The sequence below is a fragment of the Oncorhynchus nerka genome, linkage group LG24 (assembly GCF_034236695.1).
Source record: "Oncorhynchus nerka isolate Pitt River linkage group LG24, Oner_Uvic_2.0, whole genome shotgun sequence".
NCBI classification, from domain to species: Eukaryota; Metazoa; Chordata; class Actinopteri; order Salmoniformes; family Salmonidae; genus Oncorhynchus; species Oncorhynchus nerka.
Window position 1 is genome coordinate 59,231,897 of NC_088419.1, and position 11,197 is coordinate 59,243,093.

Genomic DNA, 11,197 nt, shown 5'->3' on the forward strand with positions numbered 1-11,197 from the left:
CAGGACCAAAGGTCCCAACTTTCACCCCTTTATCATTGATTAAAGTTCCTGGAGGTTGAGCCTGCAGGATAGGATCGTATGTATTCCTGTGATGTCAAAACTGGATTATATTAAGACTGTCAATGGAATGACAGGTCTCTCATCTCATCCCCACTCCCTCCCCTCTAAAGCCCACTACACTGCCTCCCCTCTCTCCCCTCCACAGCCCACTACACTGCCTCCCCTCTCTCCCCTCCACAGCCCACTACACTGCCTCCCCCTCTCCCCTCCACAGCCCACTACACTACCTCCCCTCCCTCCACAGCCCACTCACTGCCTCCCCCTCTCCCCTCCACAGCCCACTACACTGCCTCCCCCTCTCCCCTCCACAGCCCACTACACTGCCTCCCCTCTCCACAGCCCACTCCCCTCCACAGCCCACTACACTGCCTCCCCTCTCTCCCTCCACAGCCCACTACACTGCCTCCCCTCTCTCCCCTCCACAGCCCACTACACTGCCTCCCCTGCCCACTACCTGCCTCCCTCCTCCACCCCTCCACAGCCCACTACACTGCCTCCCCTCTCTCCCCTCCACAGCCCACTACACTGCCTCCCCTCCCTCCACAGCCCACTACACTGCCTCCCCTCCACAGCCCACTACACTGCCTCCCCTTGCCTCCCCTCCACAGCCCACTACACTGCCTCCCCTCTCTCCCCTCCCTCCACAGCCCACTACACTGCCTCCCCTCTCCTCCACAGCCCACTACACTGCCTCCCCTCTCCTCCACAGCCCACTACACTGCCTCCTCTCTCCCCTCCACAGCCCACTACACTGCCTCCCCTCCACAGCCCACTACACTGCCTCCCCTCTCTCCACAGCCCACTCACTGCCTCCCCTCCACAGCCCACTACACTGCCTCCCCCTCTCCCCTCCACAGCCCACTACACTACCTCCCCTCTCCCCTCCACAGCCCACTACACTGCCTCCCCTCTCTCCCCTCCACAGCCCACTACACTGCCTCCCCTCTCCCCTCCACAGCCCACTACACTGCCTCCCCTCTCCCCCTCCACAGCCCACTGCCTCCCCTCTCTCCCCTCCACAGCCCACTACACTGCCTCCCCTCTCCCCTCCACAGCCCACTACACTGCCTCCCCCTCTCCCCTCCACAGCCCACTACACTGCCTCCCCTCTCTCCCCTCCACAGCCCACTACACTGCTCCCTCCACAGCCCACTCACTACCTCCCCCTCCCCTCCACAGCCCACTACACTGCCTCCTCCCCTCTCTCCCCTCCACAGCCCACTACACTGCCTCCCCTCTCCCCCCTCCACAGCCCACTACACTGCCTCCCCTCTCTCCCCTCCACAGCCCACTACACTGCCTCCCCTCTCTCCCCTCCACAGCCCACTACACTGCCTCCCCTCTCTCCCCTCCACAGCCCACTACACTGCCTCCCCTCCACAGCCCACTCACTGCCCCCTCTCCCCTCCACAGCCCACTACACTGCCTCCCCTCTCTCCCTCCACAGCCCACTACACTGCCTCTCCTCTCTCCCCTCCACAGCCCACTACACTGCCTCTCCTCTCTCCCTCCACAGCCCACTACACTGCCTCCCCTCTCTCCCCTCCACAGCCCACTACACTGCCTCCCCTCTCTCCCCTCCACAGCCCACTACACTGCCTCTCCTCTCTCCCCTCCACAGCCCACTACACTGCCTCCCCTCTCTCCCTCCACAGCCCACTACACTGCCTCTCCTCTCTCCCCCTCCACAGCCCACTACACTGCCTCCCCTCTCTCCCTCCACAGCCCACTACACTACCTCCCCTCTCTCCCCTCCACAGCCCACTACACTGCCTCCCCTCCACAGCCCACTACACTGCCTCCTCCACAGCCCACTACACTGCCTCCCCTCCACAGCCCACTACACTGCCTCCCCTCTCTCCCCTCCACAGCCCACTACACTACCTCCCCTCTCTCCCCTCTACAGCCCACTACACTGCCTCCCCTTTACAGCCCACTACACTGCCTCCCCTCTACAGCCCACTACACTGCCTCCCCTCTACAGCCCACTACACTGCCTCCCCTCCCCTGGGTTCTGGTCCATCTGCCCCAGGTATCAGACAGGGCATCAGTGACTCTGCTCAGAACCTGTGTAAGTAGCTGCACTTGCCAATTACAACTTACTCTGGTGGTCCAGCTCCAGAAAGCACTGCAAATAGTATCACCAATCACCAATTTTTACATGTGGCTCACATATTTAAACGTGTGTACAATTTGAGTCTATGCATCTAATCAGTACCGTTTCTAAGTAGATCAGTCGGGTTTGAGCAGTCCTATAATGTTTACATTGTGAGTTATCAGCACAAAGTGTTTTTGTGGAGTCGTGTAAATGTTGTTTTGAAACGGGCCAGGTTCTGGGGCAGTAGCTAGTAGTGGCTAAATAACATGGAGAGCAGTGTCAACAGACTCAGCGTAGAGAGGATCAACAACAGACTCTGTATATTGTCATTGTAAATAGTACTTCTGTACCAAACATATATGGTTATATATCTATAGAAATACATACACTGAATGAAGTGAAGCTGCTGCTGCTTAGTCAACTTGAATCCTGCTGTGGCTGGGTAGTGGATGGACATCCATTTGAACTTTGAACTGGAATAGGAGTCGATAGGCTACAAATACACAGCCTCAGGCTATTGCGTTGTCACTACATTAACGTACAGGTATAGCAACTGTAGCAAGGAATGCGAATGGCACAATATCTTATTTATTGCTGTTGACAATGATACTGAGTACATTCGCTCACCGAGGCCATTTTCTTTCAGAGAAACGTTCGGTGTCTGTGCTTTGAGGTTAAAAAGGAAATCTCACCCTTTCAGGTTGGCATGTATGTAGTATAGACAGGCACAGAGGCATGATACAAAGATATAGAAGAAGCACAATGACAACCAGACAGGCACGCATGTACTGTCCCTGACACGCCCACACAGGCAGACACATTGGCCGAGTTCAAGAGCAACGATCGATCTACAAGTAATAATGAGTAGTTCATTAGGATGAGGCGATTTGTAGATCAGTCAGTCTGCAGTCACCGACTGCAATGTAGTCAATCTTGAACACGATCCCACTGTGATGCCAGCCTGTACATAGGAAGCAGTGCATGATGGGGGGAAAACACGTCTTTCTTGTGCCCGCACGCGTTTATTTGACGTTGTATTTTCCAATTGTTGTCTTCGTTTATTTTGATATTTGAGTATTATTTTCTATTTTTCAGAGGTTTGTGAATATATAAATATGTATTACTGATGATGTGTAGTGGTACACAGTACTCGCATGAGGTCATTTATTTTATACTGAAGATGTTTCTAATTTTTGTATTTATTCTGGTTGTTCTTCTTGAGGTTTGAGGTGGGGGACTGCAGCGTTGCTGTGGTTCTGATTCCAATAAAATGTTAGAGAAAATCTGAACTCTTTTTTATAGTCTTCATTATGGGTCAGACATTAAGTTTAAATGATTGATCAGAGTGAAAAACATGTTAAGTTTACATGATACAATTATAACTTCTGATATCTGGAACTTATTACCAATTAAACAATATATTAAGCACACACTTCCAACGTACAACGTGCCCCAGGGGAAAACTACACATGGGTAGGCACTGAAGTATGTGGGATGCATCAAATAGGGAAATGTCAATCAGCAGACAGGCAATACTGTAATCTTAGTACAGATAAGGAAATCTATGTGTCCAAAATCCATATTCTGGAACAGATGAGAAAGAATCCATATGGCCATTCTAACAGCACAATAATCCTACGCAGGAAGAGTAGCAGTAAGAGTCCTATACTTGTGCTACTGAAAGAATGCCTGATACAGAATACTTATGACTGATCAAAAATGACATGTATTATTCACTTACAATTACTTTGATAAACTGTATAGCCTGCAGGAAAAAGACCAGAGGTAGCAAAACCAAAACTTAAAAAAGAGTGTAATCCACAGTGACTAACTACTGCTTCCTCTAAGGCCGTCGTAGGAAGGAGATTTTGAGGGTGTCTGGGATGTCCAGCTGGTCAGCGCGGACAGGCGGGGGCAGCAGGTAGGGGAAGGTGACGGGGAACACACGCCGTACGTCCATCAGCAGCTGTGGAGGCTGACCGCCTGAACGCTCCTTCAGCAGACCCTGATGGATGAGAGGAAATGATGACCGTAACACAACCACATTACTGGTAACACAACCACACTACTGGTAACCAGACCACACTACTGGTAACACAACCGCACTACTGGTAACACAACCACATTACTGGTAACCAGACCACACTACTGGTAACACAACCGCACTACTGGTAACCAGACCACACTACTGGTAACACAACTGCACTACTGGTAACCAGACCACACTACTGGTAACACAACCGCACTACTGGTAACCAGACCGCACTACTGGTAACACAACCGCACTACTGGTAACCAGACCGCACTACTGGTAACCAGACCGCACTACTGGTAACCAGACCGCACTACTGGTAACACAACCACACTACTGGTAACACAACCACATTACTGGTAACACAACCACACTACTGGTAACCAGACCACACTACTGGTAACCAGACCGCACTACTGGTAACCAGACCGCACTACTGGTAACCAGACCGCACTACTGGTAACACAACCACACTACTGGTAACACAACCACACTACTGGTAACACAACCACATTACTGGTAACACAACCACACAACCACTACTGGTAACCAGACCACACTACTGGTAACACAACCACACTACTGGTAACCAGCCGGCACTACTGGTAACCAGACCACACTACTGGTAACACAACCACACTACTGGTAACCAGCCCACACTACTGGTAACCAGACCACACTACTGGTAACCAGACCACACTACTGGTAACCAGACCACACTACTGGTAACCAGACCACACTACTGGTAACCAGCCCACACTACTGGTAACCAGACCACACTACTGGTAACCAGACCACACTACTGGTAACCAGACCACACTACTGGTAACCAGACCACACTACTGGTAACCAGACCACACTACTGGTAACCAGACCACACCACAACCCTAGTGAAGACAGTCAGTATATGGACTTCAGACAGCCTGTGAGGGTGTAAAGAGGACTGTCACAACAGTCACAACTGTCACACAATAATTATCACTGAATTTTCACAGTAAATGACTGTAATGTTTACGTGTCAATTAATCCCATAAGGGATGGGTGGCCAACTGGTGATTTGCCATGTTATGAGAAGTTTACATTACGGTTGTGTGTATTACGGTACTGTACCTGCACTGTGCGGATAAAATTGAGTGTCACCCTCTCCTCTAGGTCACTGTGAGGGGTGTACAGGGTCAGAATCTTCACAATCTGGAACAGAGACACAGTTAGCCCTGCAAGGATGTGTACATAGACATATACTGTATAAAAAATAACATGGTTCTCTAGTGAAGGGAATAATGTTCACAGAATCATATTGGTTTTATTCTATTTCAATAATATCTACAACACTTTGAACATTTCACCCTGCCAATACCAGCTTAAAAACCACCCATTGCAATAGTGTAGTAATAGTGATAAGGGCGCCACCTGCTGGGTAGACAGGGCAGTGCAGGTGTGAACGAGGGCCTGTGCGTCAGCGTCTGTCTTCTTGCCCACTTGCAGGAGCTGAGCGGCCTGGATGAGAGGCTCCAACAGGGCCACAGCTCCCCCTGCCTGCAGCCCACGGGTCCGCAGCCACTCCTCCAGCAGACTCACATTATACCTGGCAGAACCCAGCAGAACAAAAAGAATGGAGTCAGGTCCAACAGTCACCTGGTACTCTACATGCAAACTGTCCCCTTTGGAAACCAACTCTAGTGGCTCTATTCAATGCTGAAGCGTTACAGAAATATAAAGGTCATTTCCGTTTGGTATGACATACACAGCGTTTACTGTGAATGCAGTCTAAGCCAACGCGGGGTGAGAACATTGCCTTTAAATTTCAATTGGGCTTTAGTGCCGAACTTCCACAATACAGATTGAATAGAGCCCTAGCTTTATATTAGACATCTGGCTGCATATCTTTACTGAAACTTGTTCCTGCTGTGTGTGTATGTGTGTATGTGTTTCTGTCCTCTGACCGTATCTGCAAGCCTCGGCTCCAGCTACACATGTCCTTGCGTAGCAGCAGGCTGTTGAGGGCAGAGGCAGAAAGGAGGTGGGTGAGCTGACGGAAGGCCTGCTCCATCAGGGTGGGGGGTAGGGCCTGGCGGGACAGGGCCGTGTGGAGGGCACCCAGCTCCCTCAGCACTGCAGCCATACTAGGGGTCTCCCCTGCATTCCTCTCTACGGCCCTGGGATCAGACCCTGCACGCTTCCTAAAGTTCCCCAGCTTCACCCCCGACCCAGACAGTCCTGGGATCATCTCACTCTCCAGCATGGCAGGAACTGTGGAGGGATCGAGTGGGTCAGGGGAACAGGAGCTACTGTTGAAGGGTTACGTAGTGGAATGAAAGCAAACTATGATAAAACATTTAGTCGACTGGTTGGGTTGGTTTTGATATTGTTCTGGAGTTGGTCAGTCCTACCAATGATGGGCTGCAGGCGGGTTTCTGAGATGGACAGGAGCTGCTGATAGGCCTGGATACAGAGGGCACTCAGAGCACGGTTTAACTCACTCAGGTCAGAGGTCAACGGAACCAAATCCTCATCCTAGAGACAAAGCACAAATACTGTCTGTCAATCACATGTTGAAGTATGTATGTAATGGCTGTTGTTGCCATAGGGGTGTATTTCCCCGGTCAGCTTACATGGCCATGAATAACTCCTGACATTATTTAGTGATAATAACTCCTGACATTATTTAGTGATAATAACTCCTGACATTATTTAGTGATAATACCTCCTGACATTATTTAGTGATAATACCTCCTGACATTATTTAGTGATAATACCTCCTGACATTATTTAGTGATAATACCTCCTGACATTATTTAGTGATAATAACATATGACATTATTTAGTGATAATAACTCCTGACATTATTTAGTGATAATAACTCCTGACATTATTTAGTGATAATAACTCCTGACATTATTTAGTGATAATAACTCCTGACATTATTTAGTGATAATAACTCCTGACATTATTTAGTGATAATAACATGACATTATTTAGTGATAATAACTCCTGACATTATTTAGTGATAATAACTCCTGACATTATTTAGTGATAATAACTCCTGACATTATTTAGTGATAATAACATGACATTATTTAGTGATAATAACATATGACATTATTTAGTGATAATAACTCCTGACATTATTTAGTGATAATAACTCCTGACATTATTTAGTGATAATAACTCCTGACATTATTTAGTGATAATAACTCCTGACATTATTTAGTGATAATAACTCCTGACATTATTTAGTGATAATAACATATGACATTATTTAGTGATAATAACATATGACATTATTTTGTGATAATAACATATGACATTATTTAGTGATAATAACTATGACATTATTTAGTGATAATAACATATGACATTATTTAGTGATAATAACTCCTGACATTATTTAGTGATAATAACTCCTGACATTATTTAGTGATAATAACATATGACATTATTTAGTGATAATAACATATGACATTATTTTGTGATAATAACATATGACATTATTTAGTGATAATAACTCCTGGCATTATTTAGTGATAATAACATGACATTATTTAGTGATAATAACATATGACATTATTTAGTGATAATAACATATGACATTATTTAGTGATAATAACATATTACATCTGCCTGCACCCGCACGCCCGAGTAGCATCACCACCCTGGATGGTTCCGACCAAGAATAGGTGGACATCTATAAGTACCTAGGTGTCTGGCTAGACTGTAAACTCTCCTTCCAGACTCATATCAAACATCTCCAATCTAAAATGAAATCTAGAGTCGGCTTTCTATTCCGCAACAAGGCCTCCTTCACTCACGCCGCCAAACTTACCCTAGTAAAAACTATCCTACCGATCCTCGACTTCGGCGATGTCATCTACAAAATTAGCTTCCAATATTCTACTCAGCAAACCGGATGCAGTTTATCACAGTGCCATCCGTTTTGTTACTAAAGTATTTAGTGATAATAACATATGACATTATTTAGTTATAATAACTCCTGACATTATTTAGTGATAATAACTCCTGACATTATTTAGTGATAATAACACATGACATTATTTAGTGATAATAACATATGACATTATTTAGTGATAATAACATGACATTGGTAACATTTTGATGAGAGGTGTCGATGCCTTACCTGTTTGGAGTGCTGGGTCAGTAGGTCATTGAGAAGGCAGGCATTTTTCAGCCACAGTGCTGTCATGTCCACATCATTACAGTGTTTCTGATAGGAGGGGAAAACAAAGACACAACAAATGAATAAGAAACAGACCTGTAAGAGAGCCATGATTGAAAAGCAGAGAAGTTTGTGTGTGTGTGTGTGTATGTGTGTGTGTGTGTGCGTGCGTGCGTGCATGCCAGCGTGCGTGCATGTCTGCATGTGTGCATGCCAGTGTGCGTACGTGCGTGCGTGTGCGTACGTGTGTGTGTGCGTGTGCGTGCGTGTGTGTGCATGTGTGCATGTGTGCGTGTGTGTGTGTGTGTGCTCACTTTCAGAGCCCCCTTCATGGCAGTGACAGCAGCAGTGCAGAGAGAGCGGGCGCGGATTTCGTCTCCGCTACAGTCTGCCTGGCGTACACACAGGAACAGCACACTAGCAGCCAGGCCAGGGGGCAGGGAGAGGGCACTGTCCACCCTCACGTCTGGAACAAACACAGAGGTTTGAGGGAACATTCACTAATTATACAGATGGAGCTAGGGTTAGGGGTCCTACCTGTGATGAGGGTCTTCATGAGCTTGGCCTCATCCCTCTTCCTACACTCCAGCAGCCCTGTGACAGTCCCAGCTTTGGCATGGGGGGCAGAGGAATCCTCTGTGGACTGGGAAAGCACTGGGCCTAGGGGGACGAGCAAACAAGTATGATCGATATCGATGTGTCCCTCCACACATTTATTTTGTAGACATTTCGGTCAAGACATTTTTCAAGTATGTAGTTATGTGTTGTCCAGACCTGTCTGTGCCAGTAGTCTTCTGAGTGTGACTGTGTGTCTCAGCTCCTTCAGTTCTCTCCTCAGTCTGCAGACCTCCTGCTCCCTGGCTTCCACCAGTCCCACCAGGTACTGAACATTGAGCACACATGCAGGGCCATTATGACACATTTACAGTGGTGATGCTCAAAGTAACAGAATCTGCACTGTAGTCCACCTGACGAGACCCTACCTGCTGGTCTGCAGAGGGGGAGGGAACAGAGCACGTCCGTTTAGCCTCCAGCTCCGCCTTCAGCTCCGCCTCCTCCTGAGAGCGCTGGCTACGCAGCTGGTTCTCCAGGAACCTGACAGTTACACACAGACGGGGTAGAATATATCTGTATTCTTTAAATGATCAAATATAACGATATTGCTGTGAACGTATTGATCAGGGAATAGGGACTGACTTGTTGGCCACTCGTACAGCATCATAGGCGTGCCACAGGTCTTCTCCGGTCATCTTCCCGGCTGAGTCTTTAGCCACACCCATATTCTCCATCAAAGTGTCCTGGGTAAAGAACAGAGCACAGTCTCAGCCACAGGAGCCATATTGATTGATTGACAAGTAGAACTGAACCACTCATCTCCTACTGATTCCCCGTTAGGGAGCCATCCAGAGGGAGGGAGGGCATCTCACCATGAGTGTGTCAGAGCTAAGCCAGGCCCTCCTCTCTGCGGTGGGGGACGTCACACTAACCCTCCTCACCTCCTCCGGAGAGGGGAAGGGAGGGAGGCCGAAGAAGGAAGGTGTGGCTGGGAAGGTAGGGGGCCCGGAAAAGGGCGGCGACATCGGGGAAGGAGATGGGGGCTCCATGATCAGGCTTTGGTTTGAATCTGTCCGTCTGTAGCCCTTAGAGTGCTGCATCGGTAACACAGAGAAATATTATCTTTTTCACCGAGGTTGAATATTATAACCTGGGTATCTCTCAACAATGCTACATTGATACGTCACATAGGCAAAACAGAAAGGCCGGCACCCAGGCTAGTGGAATATGGAGTTGAATATAATGTGTGAGTACCTCAGTGAGCATGCTCATTTCCCGTAGGTTTTCGTATCTCTGCTCCAGCCTGGTGAACTCTCTGAGCAGACCCTGGTACTTCCTCCTCTCCTCATCCAGCTCTGCTGTCAGAGCTTTACCTTCCTGGGCCACAGCCTGTACTACACTCTCTGGATGCACAGACATAAAACATAGGATTCAAAGTCAATTGAAAGAGACGCACTGAAAACAGATACCTGTTATGAATAGACCTACCCTCCTGAGCTGTCTCCTGCTCCAGTAATCGAGTGGTCAGATCCTCCTTCTCTTTCCCCAAACAGTCCCTCTCAACCCGCAGGGCCTGCACCTCCTGTAAACAGAGAAAGAGGAGAGATCTTAAATACCACTATTCTGCAGAAAAACATAAGAGCTGTTTCGGATCCATTAGGACCAACAAGACCTACCTGTGTGAGTCGTAGGATCTCCTGGGCTGCTTTTTCCTCTGCCCTCCTCCTCTCCTCCGTCTCCTCCTCTGTGATGGCGGTGCTGGGCTGAGACTGCTGAGTCTGGAGCTGGGTCTCTAACTGGTACTCCAGCTTAACTAGCGCCCCCCGCAGGGTGTCCAGCTCAGTGTTGTGGGCCTTACGCTCCGCCTGGAGGGTCTCTCTCAGAGCACTGCTCTCCCTGGCCTGGACACACACACATAAACACACACATAAACACACACATAAACACACACATACATACATACACACACACACACACACACACACACATACATAAACACACACATACATAAACACACACATACACACACATAAACACACACACACACACACAAACACACACATAAACACACAGATACACACACACAAACACACACATAAACACACACACATAAACACATGCACATAAACACATACATAAACCCACACATACACACACATACATACATACACACAAACACACGTAAACACACACATAAACACACACATACACACACACATACACACCTAAACCCACACATACACACACACATACATACACACATACACACACACACACC

General features: G+C 48.0%; 1 protein-coding gene across 1 annotated transcript in view; it reads right to left on the reverse strand.

The window, feature by feature from the left end:
- Positions 1-2,807: 2,807 nt before the first annotated feature.
- Positions 2,808-11,197, reverse strand: part of si:dkey-110c1.10 (unconventional myosin-Vb) — a 20,369-nt gene continuing 11,979 nt past the window's right edge. The window contains exons 20-34 of the mRNA XM_029632471.2: positions 10,596-10,820; positions 10,408-10,501; positions 10,174-10,322; positions 9,792-10,013; positions 9,562-9,662; positions 9,348-9,459; positions 9,139-9,247; positions 8,902-9,024; positions 8,679-8,830; positions 8,326-8,412; positions 6,581-6,704; positions 6,134-6,440; positions 5,601-5,775; positions 5,301-5,381; positions 2,808-4,163 (exon numbers count right to left, since the gene is read on the reverse strand). Of these exons, the coding sequence (XP_029488331.2) occupies positions 4,002-4,163; positions 5,301-5,381; positions 5,601-5,775; positions 6,134-6,440; positions 6,581-6,704; positions 8,326-8,412; positions 8,679-8,830; positions 8,902-9,024; positions 9,139-9,247; positions 9,348-9,459; positions 9,562-9,662; positions 9,792-10,013; positions 10,174-10,322; positions 10,408-10,501; positions 10,596-10,820 (2,223 nt within the window). The 3' untranslated portion in view covers positions 2,808-4,001. The remainder of the gene's footprint in view (positions 4,164-5,300; positions 5,382-5,600; positions 5,776-6,133; positions 6,441-6,580; positions 6,705-8,325; positions 8,413-8,678; positions 8,831-8,901; positions 9,025-9,138; positions 9,248-9,347; positions 9,460-9,561; positions 9,663-9,791; positions 10,014-10,173; positions 10,323-10,407; positions 10,502-10,595; positions 10,821-11,197) is intronic.